Source organism: Papio anubis, chromosome 1 (assembly GCF_008728515.1).
Source record: "Papio anubis isolate 15944 chromosome 1, Panubis1.0, whole genome shotgun sequence".
In the NCBI taxonomy this organism is placed as follows: domain Eukaryota; kingdom Metazoa; phylum Chordata; class Mammalia; order Primates; family Cercopithecidae; genus Papio; species Papio anubis.
This window is the reverse complement of record NC_044976.1, coordinates 193,797,364-193,811,443: the sequence shown is the minus strand read 5'-3', so window position 1 is coordinate 193,811,443 and position 14,080 is coordinate 193,797,364. Positions and strand designations below refer to the sequence as shown.

The window sequence follows — 14,080 nt, the reverse complement described above, 5'->3', positions numbered from 1 at the left end:
TTCATTTCTAATGATACCTACACTGGCCCATAAGATCATGAGTGTAAAAATATTTTAATACTAGTAGTGTTGGCTGGGCATGGTGGTTCACGCCTGTAATCCCAGCACTTTGGGAGGCCGAGGCGGGCGAATCATGAGGTGAGGAGTTTGAGACCAGCCTGGCTAACATGGTGAAACCCCGTCTCTACTAAAAATACAAAAATTAGCCTGACTTGGTGGCAGGCACCTGTAATCCCAGCTACTTGGGAGGCTGAGGCAGGAGAATCGCTTGAAACCAGAAGGGTGAGGTTGCAGTAAACCGAGATTGCACCACTGCATTCTAGCACAGGCAAAAGAGCGAAACTCCGTCTCAAAAAAAAAACAAAAAACAAAAAACAAAACTACCAGTTTCTGGGTCCTGGAAGAGCATTTGTCCCCTCTTTTAGGAGGAAAAAAAAAAAGCCTACATTTTAGGCATAGTTGTGAAATACATGAATTTGAATTTGCCCTTTCAGCTCCTTTTTATACTTCCATATGTTACTACTATTTCCTATTATTACTACCTTCTATGAACCCTTTGCCCCCATTACCCCACCCCCAATCCAGGTCCTCTAAATATCAGTTATTTTATTATTTATTGGCCTCTTCGCTAGTAGAAACTAGAGACTGTTCTCTAGTAGAAACATTGCCTCACTAATCAACTCCTAAACTAGGTGTTAAATGAAAGCGGTGGGATTGGATTAATTCATGCTCAAGTGTGAATGACCGACAATCCCACAAACCTCTTAAAAATGGTTTTCCTTTGTACAAAGGGTGTTCTTTCTAGGTTAAGTTTTAATCTAATTGATTCTTTGCTATTATTTCAGACAGATGACCAAGTGAAACAGACATTTGAACTTTGTGGGAAAAGCTGTTATTTTCTTCTTTTGGACATAAATGTGCCATGGTTGGGGAGTACAGGCAAGAGATGGTGACCATCCCTCTCCCAATCCATCTATAGAGGCTTGGACAAGCTCCTGGTGTTTAAACTTCCCCTCTAAAATTAGTAAGGTACTTAGATCAAGAGTGGCGGAAAGGGACTTTTCTCACCTTTCCTTCCCACTTTAGCAAAGCGAGCTTTTTTGTCTGGGTGAGCTTTGCAGTAGAGGGGAAGGGGGTCCCACTCTAGATAGTATCCTGTGTGGGCTGGTAAACTATAGCCTCTCTGCTACAGGTCCTGTGGGCCTCTCTTAGCCTGAGGGGGAGGCTGTTTCACTAAGAAGGTGCCGCTCCTGTTGGGTACAGACACACTCCTTTGTCAGCGATGACTGGCTCCAAGTCATCCTTAGCTAATATATGAAAGACCACACTGGCACTAGAAAGGTAGTTTAAAGATGTTATTACATAAAGTAGAAAAGAGCAGATGGTAAGTTGCAGAAATATCCCATAATAAATGCAAACAGTAAATTTAAAATTTTGTAAAGGCAGAACAGGAGGGAAATAAACATTTATTGATCTACTGTAATCTAGTCACATTCACCACTGCTTTTCATCTTTTCTCACCAAGGAGAATTTGTATAATCTAACATATTCTACCTTAAAAACTCATTTGAAATTTGTGTTCTCTTCTATAATGTATTCTTATTTTAATAAAAGTGCTGCGAAATATTAAATAAGATCGATGCTTTCAAAAGATGTACCGTGTTTATCCAATGATTTGATGTCTGCACTGGCACAACTGCATCACATTCCTCCAGTCCACGCTCTTGTCTGAGGAGCATGAAAAATTTATCTCACAATAACCTCATGAAAGGGATATCATCATTTTATAGATGAGAAAATTAAGGCTGGAAGAGGGAAGGAACTTAAACAGGTATTACAGGTACTAAATGGCCGTGTTAAGTTTCTCCCCCAAAGTCTCTCCTCTTAAGCATTTTGTGATTCTGTAAAACACTAAAACTGGTAATGCAGAGTGCTGATCCAAAAGTTTAAGGTTTTTGGTCCTCTACTGACTTGCAAGGGAATCTTTTTAAAGGCCCCTTATTAAAATCTGTCTTTCATTTCCTCATATGCATGTTGAGTTTAATTTCAACCTTAATGTTGGGAAAAGGTGCATACATATTTTTAAAATCAGACATTTGATATTCTTGAAGACTAGTTCTAAATAAAAGCAGTTATTAATGGGATGACACCTTTGAGAACTCTCCTCAAATCTAGTGCACTCTTCTGTGTATCTGTACACACCTGACTTGTAAACACAATGTCTTTGCCATTTACTGGTTTCTTCACTATACTGAAAACAAACCATTCAGTCTGCTGCTTTACCACCTCCCAGCAATTCCCTACATGTGTAACTCATCCATAATGCATAGGAATAGCCAAGAGCATAGATTCTGATGTCAGAAAATTCTAGTTTTAAATCCTGACTCCAAATTACTGGTGTGACATTGGATAAAGTGTTTTAGTTCTCTGTGCCTCAGTTTTCTTACTTTAATAATATTTAAAGAAAGAAAGGGGTAATAATGCTTATTACTCCATGGAGGTTTTGTAAATCTTCTCCTGAATTGTCTGTGATGATTAGACTGTTGTCATTGTAATACCTGAAAAATTTTGGGTAGATGACTTACCTTGTAAATGTACAAGGTACAAGTGTACAAACATATAGTTTAGTAAGGATTATATATGTGTGTATGTTCATTAAGTGAAATTTATTTCAGAATACCAAGTAATTCCACAATTAACATGACCCACCCTTTGACAATAGAGATTCTAAGTAACAAACTGTCTTCTTTCTACTTGAGATTTATTTCATGGGGAAAGGATACTGCATAATATGTAGCATTCAACTAATCTATTCTGCTAATTTGGTAGTATAAAAAGATTTGTAGATAATGAATTTCTATACTCTTTAAGATACACACCTTGCACTGCTTCTGGGTTTACTGTTGCCGTGTCTTAAAGTGGGACTTTCTCTTGACGGAAGTGTGTTAAGAATTGGAAAATTCCCTATCAGTAGACTAGCACCATCTTGACAGCCTTGTGTTCTGCTTCTACCTTGCTAATTGTTTCCTTGGGATTATTTGGATTGTGTAGAAAGCTTTTTGCAAATCCTCTTATTACTGAAGTCATTGTTGCCAGCAGGAATAAGATTAAAGGTGCTTAAGTCTGTAGAGTTGTTTCTAATTTGTACGTGTCATTTCAGTGGCATTTTAACAGAACTCTGTCTCCTGTATCTCCCTTCTCCCCCGGTACTATCTCCAGTTAGGTCCAAGAAGCCAGGCCATTGGAAGAAGCCTCATTTTATCCTCCTAATTATTATGCTGGCGCTCAGGAGATAATTTTTCCCTTCATGCACTGCCAATTAATATGCAAATAACCTGATAAATATTTATGCAATGATTTAAATTATGCAGGGAGTGCTTTCAGTATATTCTGTAAATGAATTGTTCATGGACTTCAAAGTGCTGGCTGCTGTGCTAACGAGGAGAGATTTGCATAAGGCCCTAATCACGCGCATACTGATTAAGCTTCATTATGGAAACTGCCAGCTGCAATCTTTGTTTCTATTTTATTACAAAAAGAGGAACTTTTTCATGCTTCAGTTGCCTTGACAATGTCAGTCGTAGCTGGTAGGAGAGACTAAAACTCCTCTGAGCAACTGAAGTTTCCTTATTCAGTTGAAGATTGCTATGGTGTAACAGAAGTTGTATTTTGCTTTTCCCCTTAATCCACTTTCCACCCTACCCAACCCCCCTTTTTTCTTAAGAACATAGTGTAGATTTGTTAGAAATAGTAGTACCTTCTTTCCCCACCCCAAACTGCTACCTGTTTCTTCCTTGTTTGGACTCTCTGCTCCTCTAGAAGATTTCACAGCAATGCTGGACTGCAGTGACTATATTCTAGGTGGGTACCAGCACAGTTCTTTTCTTAGAAGCTTTAATATGGAAATAGCGTGTGTCGGGTTGACTATGCATAAATGCTTAATCGCATATGCAGCCTATGTGGGGGGAGGGGGAGAGTTGGACTGAGCAGGGAAGGAGGAAAGCATTTGCAAAGCACAAGCTTACTTGAATTTGCAGTAGGTCCCTCCTTGTGACTAGCTCTTCTGGTTCAGAGGGTATTGTTAGTAAATACAGTGAATTTAGAGTTCAGCTTGAATGAATATTTTTGCTTTTTGGAAATTCCTATTGAGAACATTTCACGTAGTTATAAAAACCTCTTAAATCTGAAACAAGGCATAACTGTACATAGATATTAATATTAACATATTAATAAAAATGCTTTCCATACCTAATGAGAACATCTTGTACAAAAACCAAAATGCTCAGTGAAAAATAAGGTTGAGTCACAGTGCAGAATAGTTTTCATAAATGTTAATAAAGAGGGTAATTTATACCCTCTTTAAATTAGTTCTTTTGATCTATTTCCAGATTTTAGAAACTATTAACTGTTCTCAGATTTTTGCTAGGATTCGTTCTCTTTTTAATTTTTTTGAAATAAACTATATACTCTAGATAACTGCAATTTTAAATGTTGGAAAACCTTTTTAGAGTTTTCTCTATAGAACAGCAAGGCTTTTGGAGTGGAAGGATGTCCAGCTTCAATTTATTAAAACCATCGTTGGTGATGGAGATTTCAAATAAATCAAGGCACTTTGATTTTTAGATATATGGTGGCTAATGGTGGTCGTATTTTGTGTGGAGTTCTGTCTGTTTATATGCAGAATTATTGAGACTTTTTTTTAGTTACTCTAGTCACCTGGAAAGTTAAAATGATATGAACTCCAGGACGTGGATATCTTACATTTAAAACTTTTGCAAACGACTTTTTTCCTTTATTGTCATTTTCCGCACTTGAAAATTGAAGCTGCTCCTGTCACCTTCATAGTTGCCAAAGATAAAGTAAAATGATACTTCTGAAAATGTTTAAATTCTTGTGCAGAAGGCATGGCCTAAACCCAGGGTAGCAGTATCTGCCCAGCACAGTAAAAGCCACTATGTAAAGTTTGAGTGACAGAAACAACAAATTTATGTCAGGAATTCAGTCTTGTATTTACTCTTTGGCATTTACTTAGTTGGGAATTCAAAAAAAAAGGAAAGAAAAATACCTTTTTGAAATATTTTTAACATTTCATTTTAGAATTAGAAATTACATCTCTTACTTTCAGTTAGTAGTAAATATTATTTAAAGTCTTCCCATTGTTGTGCAATTCTACTTTTGTGTGTATGTGAAGTAATGTTTTATTTTTGTGTGTATGTGAGATAATTTTGTTAAATGCTTTTGAAGCTCTTGACAGTTCAGTAGAAGAATCTGAGAAGATTCATTTAAAACACATAATCTTTATTATCTGTGACATAATCTTTAATTTATAGATGGGAAAATCAGAATATGAATTATACAAGGTCAGGCTCATGACTTGTTAAGAATTATGCTGCTTTATTTCTGCAGTACCTACATATGTGAGAAAACTGTTAACTCCTTTTATGAATGTCAACTGATTGATCATTTTTTCCACTTTCCTTTAAAATTCATTTAAAGGAAGCATTGAGCAGTATGGATGCTAATGGTATATTCTGTTACATTTATTGTGATCTCTGTTGACTTTCATGAGATTTTGGTTGTCATTCAGAAAGCTGATTTTTCACTAAGTTGTACACCTGTTCCTTTCAAACCTTAGTATGCTTTCAGATGATATTTAAATTTCTCTGGACAGTGAGGAGAAGGAAGTTGTAGAACTGCCCTCATTTATGACCACAAACATATGAATTTTAACCCTTTGAACATTCAGAAGACCAAACCAAAGTTATGACAGAACTGCCTTAGCCCATAAGACAAGCATCAGTTGCAGAAACTTACTGTATTAGAAAAGCTATTATACATCTTCTTGTTGGAAATGAAACTTATAAAAGAAAGACTCCTGATTTTTTTTTTCCTCATCTATTGTGCATGGGGATAATTCCACTGTGAAGAACATGGTTGAGAATTCTATCTAGTGATTGTTTTGATTTCCTAGTTAGATGTTTAAGCAGATGACAAAATGTGCTCTTTGGACAAAAACACAATATAGTTTAAACATTTGTTCTCTGTTAATAACTAAAGTTAAATGATTCTTAACTTATTTAACCACTAAATAAGTTAATGGGGGGAAAGGCAGAACTTATTTGACAGTAAACTTGTTTGATTATAAATATTCTAAGTTTGAGTTTACAGTAGTAGAATAAGAGATACATTTATGTATATTCCGTTTCTTACCCTTTCAAAGAGTTAGAAGGAAAACAGAGTTCTTGTCTCTTCTCTTGATGTATTTTCTGGAATACCTAATATTGCTTGATGAAAACTTTTTACTGCAGAAATAAACCTTCATTAAATAGATAACCCAGAAATGATAAACCCAAATTAGCAGTTTCATTTAGGATATTGAGGTAGTATTACTTTAAGTGGGTGTGGTTGTGTTGCAGTTTTGAAATTATTAGATATATCTGTTACGCCTTATGGTACAACTTCTTGTGCAGGTTTATAGTTGAGGTATGAATTTAATATGTTCTCACTTTGACTTGTTTAGTTTAGTTGGGGAGGGGAGTAAATTTGGAGATAATTTATCTTAGACGTGTTTTCTTTTAGTTCATAGGTTGAGTTACTGTCCCATCTATTATCGAGATTACCAGTGGGTTGTTTTAGTTATAATGAATGAATATCATTGCATATAGAAAAAGATACTTTATTTGGGAATAACATTTTATTTTGTGAGGTGCTTCCCCCCTTTCCAGTTTTACTTCATGTTACAAAGCATTTATTCCTTTTACATATCAGACTTTCTAATTTTTTTCGGGTTACAGTTCTGCTGTCTTTCTTTAAAGAATCTTAAAATTCTTTAAAAAGAGTTTATTTGTGAATCCCTTCAGGGTCTGGGGAATTTTGAATTTCTTCCAGATAACCTTTTATTACACTTTCTAGTATTTTAGCCAGACATGTATACACCGGGTCTTCTTAAACTATATAACATTAGTTAACCCTTTTTTTGGCCACAGTTTTGCCTCCTCAATCCCATCTCCATCCCCAGTTTTTTAAAAACCTCATTCACCTCTGATTTATTGCAGACTCAAGAATGAACAATCCGTCAGAAACCAGTAAACCATCTATGGAGAGTGGAGATGGCAACACAGGTAAGAGTTTTCTGATCTACCTTTTAATTAACTCTAGTAGAGCACAAAGAAGAAACTTTCCACGTAACTAGGACTCGTATTTGGCAAACACAGACCAATTTGAGTATTGAGTTGTCAAATATGATTCAGTCCTTTAGGAACTGGGAGGGATTATGTTTGTTTAAGATTACCTAACTTCTTTCTGCAGGCAGCTTTGTTGTTTTTCTTCTGTCTATCAGACAAACTGTGCAGACGTTAGGAAAATTGTCCTTTGGCTCAGATAGTTTTGGGTATGAAATATGGGTTTACCATTTACTAACTATGTGACTTTAGCCAATTTCCCCAGTCTTTTTGAGACTTAATTTATTCAATTACAAAATGAGGATAATATATTTCAGGTCATTGTGAGTATTAAAGGAGATAATATATGTGGCATGTTAAGCAAAATGCCAGCTACACAGTAACCATTCAGTAAAATGTTATTTTTCTTACAGATATTGATCAAAATAGTAAATTTTATCTGCCCTTTGATATAAATTATATTAAAAGTTATGATAGTATCAGTAAGTAGTTATAAACACCCATTTCTAATACATTCTTTTATTTGGTAATTTAAAAAAATTATACTTCATTAAACCTTTTGTCAAGAGAAAATTATCATATAAATGAGAATACTGAGGCCCCATGTGAGAAAGGTAAATCCGTAAAAGATGGTTTGTCTCCACGGCTCATACTCTTGAGTCAGTATATTGCTTAGAGGGTGTAAGACTATGTATCTTTATCATCTGCCAGAGATGATACAGGGACTTCCCCGCTTTCTGGTAAAGCCATAAATCAAAATATTAAACCAAATAAGACAGTTATGGGCAAGGATTCACAGAAAGTACTTGCTTCTAAAAACTAGGTTTTTCACTTGCAGAGAGGGATCCCTTTTGACTTATCATTTTAAAAATGCTTAACTATGGGCAATGGTAAGAATGAGAGGCACTCTTAATTTGTGGTAAATGGCTGAGTTGGACTAATGTAGCAGTTTTCCTGCCTACATGTCTTTCGCTGTGAACTGTCCTATACCTGGAGATGCTTATGTTAATCTCTAAACTGTACCTACCTCTTTATGTGAAACTGAGCTGTGGGGCTTCCATGTTCACCCCTGTTGTATTTAACATACTTCATAGTACTCTTACTGAGGCTAGCCAAGTAAGACTTCTGTAGTGTCTCTTGAGAAGGGAAAGGGCAGCATTGTATTCTGTCTGAATTGTCAGCCACAGTCTCCTTTTTGTTATTTCTCTGTCCCCTGTTTGGACTCCATCTTTCTTTCTTGTTTAGCACTGGTTCCTATGCCAGTGCCAGTGCTTCAGCCAGCTAGCTTAGGTGTGGGAAATGTTTGCAGAGAGAAATAGTGCAGCAGATCCCCCTGAGAGACTAGGGGGCGGGGTGGTGGGCAGGACACCTTTGCCTAAAGAATAGCTTCAAAGAAGAAACATACTTTTTTTTCCCCTAAGGGAAGAGAAGCAGAATGATTGGAAAACACTGAAAATACTAATTACATCAGACTCCATGGACATCCGTGTATCTACTTTTCCGCTACTACTGTAATAGCAGTTTCAGCAGTTACCATTTATTGAGCAACTACAACACTTTTTTTTTTTTTTGGAAGTGGAGTTTTGCTCTTGTTGCCCAGGCTGGAGTGCAATGATGCGGTCTCAGCTCACCACAACGTCTGCCTCCCAGGTTCAAGTGATTCTCCTACCTCAGCCTCCGGAGTAGCTGGGATTGCAGGCACCAGCCACCATGCCCAGCTAGTTTTTTGTATTTTAGTAGAGACGGGGTTTCACCATGTTGGCCAGGCTGGTCTTGAACTCTGTGTGCGTTACCTGATTTCAAGTTAAATTATTTTGACAAGTTAGATACCATTATTTCAAATTATAGGAAATTGAGGCACAAAACTAGCCAGGAAATAAAGGCAGGTTTAGGATTCACAGCCCACATGTAAGTTTCCCCCTGAAGTGCAATAAAATAAAACTGAAAATTTAAGCAACACGTATATGTCCAGACCTGTATAAGGTAAGTTCTGACTGGAGCACTCGTAACAGTCTTGTGAATTTCTTGCCTTGTTTTAATATAGAATGTGTGGCAGACTGGTTCCTATCATAGACTTTGCATATTTACTTACCATGTTTGATATATTAGATATAAAATTACAGTTTATTTAGATAATTACATGCTTACAAATTGATTTTTATTTAAGCATATAACAAATGAATCTTCAGACTCTTGAATTGTTAGTTAACTATTCTTTTCTTGGTAGTTTATGAAAGCAAGTAAAATGTTTAAGGGAAAGAACCCTTAGCATTATAATAAAACTGAAGCCTCACAATTTCTGCATTCAGAATACGTTTGTGTAGATCATTTTTTTCTGAAATGTTTACAGTTGTAATAATTTTGATTTGTGAGACTTTAAGGAGAATGATATTGTAAAATTATTTTAAGATTGTGTTGATACGTTAATTCTGTGCCTTTCTTTTGTCGGTGATTTATTTGAGAAGCAAAATCAAATGATGCACTTTTTGTCAAATATGTTTGCAGAAAATCTATAGTTTAGGTTTTTAAAAAATGTATTCAGTAAGTGTCTGTTCTATGTATAAAGTACTATAATCAGTGTTATTAGGATGTACAATGCAAATAGATGAAATAACCCTCACTCTTTAAGGAGTTAACAATTCATTAAGAGATAAGACAGATAAATAACTGATCCTGGATAGATTATGGTAAAGAATTCAAGAGGAGGTACAGAAAAGTGCCATAGTGGTGTTAATTAGGAGTTTCTTTGAGGAAATTTGAGTGTGTTTATAGGTCAGGTAGAAGGACCCATCAGGGAGCAAGAGAGTAGAGAAAGAAATACAATTAATTGAACCAAGGTAGGGCTGGAGGTCTAGGATCAGAAGTGCAGAATGAAGGGTTGACTCTGAACATGAAAAGAGACTACCCCGTGTCTCTAAAATTGGGAAGAAGCAGCAAATGTTATACAATAACGGAGAAAATTGAAGTGGAAGGGAGAAGCAAAACAGCAATCATTCACATCAGATTGCTTTATTTTTCTCATTAAAGTAGTTAGTTGAGGCAGTCATCTGAGAGGAAGGCAGGGATAATAGTAATAATAATGGCAGCAGCTGCTGTTTTTTGAATTCTTACTGTAGGTGTGTGGCTAGCCACTTTATTATATATACTTTATGTCATAATTGTTAAAGTACTCTTATAAGGTTAAGTGGATTTATAAAAAGGATTGATAAGCCTGTTGAGGGTCAGGCTTAAAGAAAATAAATGTATTAGTTTATTCAGCCAACATAGTTATACAGCTGATCCTTGAATAACATGGATTTGAGCTGCATGGCTCCACTTATATGCAAATATTTTTCATTAAATATGTTGGAATTTCTTTGAGATTTGCAACAATTTGGAAAAACTTACAAATGAATTGTGAAATATTTAGAAATATTGAAAAAAATTAAAAGGTATGTAATTAATGCATTAAATATATGTAGATAATATGCTGTTTTATCATTTATTACTGTGAAATACCACAAATCTATTAAAATTATAAAAACTTAAAATGTATCAAAACTTATGCACACAAACACTAGAAGATCGCATACATGGCACCATTCACAGTCTAGATAAATAGAAACAAATGTAAACAATGCAGTATTAAATCATAATTGGATAAAATTAACTGCATTACCTACTATACTACTGTAATAATTTTGTAGCCACCTCTTGTTGCTATTGCAATGATCTCAAGTATTGTGAGTATCCATTTAAAATGCCATGTGACCCTAATCACGTCACAGTGAACAGTTCATCCAGTAAATTGCATACTGTAGTAAAAAGTGATCTCTCTATGTTCTTGAGTATTTTGCATCCTGTTTAGTGCAATAACCTAAACCTTAAATAATGCCGTAAGACCTATACAAAGTGCCACTGGTGATGCTGGAAGTGCTCCCCAAAGCAGAGGCAAGTCATGACGTTACAGGAAAAATTTGAATTACTTGATGAGTACTACAGATTGAGGTCTGCAATTACAGTTGCCCTCCATTTCAAGATAAATAAATTGAGTGTAAGGCCCATTATTTAAAAAAAAAAAAAAAAAGAAAAGGAAATTCCTGAAGCCTTCACTGCAGCTACACCAGCAGACATGAAAAGCTTGAACTTTTTGCTAAATACTTTTTTATTTCATTGAAAATACAGGCCTGGTGCAGTAGCTCACGCCTGTAATCCCAGCACTTTGGGAGGTCGAGGCGGGCAAATTGCTTGAGCCCAGGAGTTCGAGACCAGCATGGGCAACATGGTGAAACCCTGCCTCTACTAAAAATATAAAAAATTAAGCCGAGTGCTGTGGCTCATGCCTGTAATCCCAGCACTTTGGGAGGCTGAGGTGGGCAGATCACCTGAGGTCAGGAGTTTGAGACCAGCCTGACCAACATGGTGAAACCCCGTCTCTACTAAAAATACAAAAAAAAATTAGCCAGGCGTGGTGTAGCTGTAATCTCAGCCACTTGGGAGGCTGAGGCAGGAGAATTGTTTGACCCTTGGAGGTGGAGGTTGCAGTGAGCCGAGACTGGGCCTTTGCACTCCAACCTGGGCAACAAGACAAAACTCCGTCTCAAAAAAAAAAAAAAAAAAAAAAAAAACAAAGCCAGGTGTAGTGGTGCACACCTGTAGTCCCAGCTGGTTGGGGGAAGAGGTGGAAGAATCACCTGAGCTTGGGCAGCCAAGGATACAGTGAGCTGAGATCACACCACTGCAGTCCAGCCTGGGTGACAGAATGAGACCTTGTCTCAAAAAAAAGAAAAAAGAAAATGCAGCTTTTATGTGGGTGCAGGATTGCTATAAGAAAGACATACCTTTGGATTCTAATGTGATTTGAGAGGAAGCACAGTCATTATATGACAACTTAAAAAGGCAGGTGAAGGATCTAAAGCTGGAGAATTTAATGCCAGCAAAGGATGGTTTGATAATTTTAGAAAGATTTTTGGCTTTAAAAATGTCAGGATAATGGAAGAAGCAGCTTCTGCCAAAGAAGAGGCAGCAGACCTCAAGTTCTCGGATGCCGTGGAGAAAATCAATGAAGGCTGTCTGGGGTGGCTCACACCTGCAATTGCACCATAGAGACCCCCATCTCTACCCACCCCCGCCCCGCAAAAAAAAAAAAAAAAAAAAAAAAATGAAAGAAGAAAAATCATTGAAGAGAAAGGATATCTGCCTGATCATATTTTTAATGCAGACAAAAGTACCCTATTCTGAGAGGAAAAAAATGCCACAAAGGACATTTATTAGTAAGGAAAGACATGAAAGTGCACCAAGATTTAAAGCAGGAAGGAATAGGCTAACAGTACTGTTTTGTGCAGATGCAATCAGGTTTATGATCAGGACAGCCCTATCTATATCCTATTAAAGACTGCTTTTTGCCTTCTTTTACAGCATGGACCCTTTTATGATATGGGCACTGAAACTAAAGCACATGGTGGAAGAAGGATTGGTAGCATATAGAAACATTTTTAGACAAATGAAAAAGCAAAAAAGTCAGAAATTGCAATGTATTTCCATAAAGTTACACCAAGTGTGCCTGCCTCTCCTGCCTCCCCTTCCAGCTTTTTGTCTTCTGCCATTTCTGAGTCCGCAAGACCCCTCCTGTTCCTCCTTCTCAGCCTACTCAGCATGAAGACAAGGATGAAGATCTTTGTGATGATCCACTTCCACTTAATGAATAGTAAATATATTTTATCTCACTTAGGATTTTCTTTAGCTTACTTTACTGTAAGAATACAGTATATACTGCATATACAAATATGTTTTAGTCAACTGTTTATGGTATCAGCAAGGCTTGTGGTCAACAGTAGGCTATTAGTATTTGAGTTTTGTGGGAGTCAAATGTTACATGCAGATTTTCAACTGTTTGTGGGGTCGACACCCATGACTCCATTGTTCAGGGTTCAACTGTATAACCTTTCTGTAGCCTAGATCAGCAGTCCAAACTCAGGAATGAAGAAAATGGGACATTGGATTATTTTACCAAAATAATATCCTATCACCAAAAAAGAAAGAGATAGAAGGGAGTGGTAATATTTTTTATAACATAGTTGTTTGCACAAGGATACTCCCCTTGGGAAAGATGGTATTTCCCCATTCCTCCCTGTCCTCAACCTTTGGTAAACTCTATTCTATGTTTTCAAGGTTATTCCATGTTGTAGCATATATCAAAACTTTATTTTTTTATATGATGTTCCATTGTGTGTATATACTACATTTTGTTTATGCATTCATCTGTTAATGGACAGCTGGATTGTTTTTACCGTTTGGCTATTATGAATAATGTTGCAATGAACTTTGGTGTACAAGTATCTGTTTGAGTCCCAGTTTTCAATTATTTGGGATATATACCTAGGAGTAGAATTGCTGGGTAAAACAAAACACAAACTTATTATCTTACAGTTTGGGAGGTCAGAGTCCTAAAATTAGAGTGTTGTAAGTGCTTTATTTCTTCTAGAGGTACTATGGAAAGTCCATTTCCTTCTCTTTTCCTGCTTCTGGAGACCACCTGTACTCCTTGGCTTGTGGCCCCTTCCTCCATCTTCAAAGTCAGATATATAGCATTGTCAAATCTGTTTACCTCCCTCCCTTTCTTGTCCCCCTCCTCCCCTCAACCCTGCTTCCATCATCATATTTCCTTCTCTAATTCTCCTGTCCCCATCTTTTCTTTGAAGGACACTTACTATCCTGAACTTCATTCGATTTGCAAAATCCCTTTTGCTGTGTAAGGTAACCAATTCACAGCTTCCAGGGATTAGGATGATTATTAGGCCCATCTTTGATGGGCTGTTGTTCTGCTTCAGCACAAGATTTTTTCCGAAATTCAACCTTATCAACTCTATTTTAGATGATAGTTGGAAAAGTTAAAAAGTTGTTTAAAGTATTACAAGGTT

General features: G+C 36.5%; 1 protein-coding gene across 5 annotated transcripts in view; it reads left to right on the top strand.

Annotated features, from left to right (window-relative positions):
- Positions 1-14,080, top strand: part of POU2F1 (POU class 2 homeobox 1) — a 197,110-nt gene that overhangs the window by 97,219 nt on the left and 85,811 nt on the right. For 4 of the 5 annotated variants that reach the window (XM_021930945.2, XM_021930953.2, XM_021930951.2 and 1 more), the window contains one exon: positions 7,056-7,121. In XM_021930945.2, the coding sequence (XP_021786637.1) occupies positions 7,056-7,121 (66 nt within the window). Of the gene's footprint in view, positions 1-327; positions 3,862-7,055; positions 7,122-14,080 lie in introns of those variants that run through there. The other variant, XM_021930947.2, reaches the window with a different exon arrangement.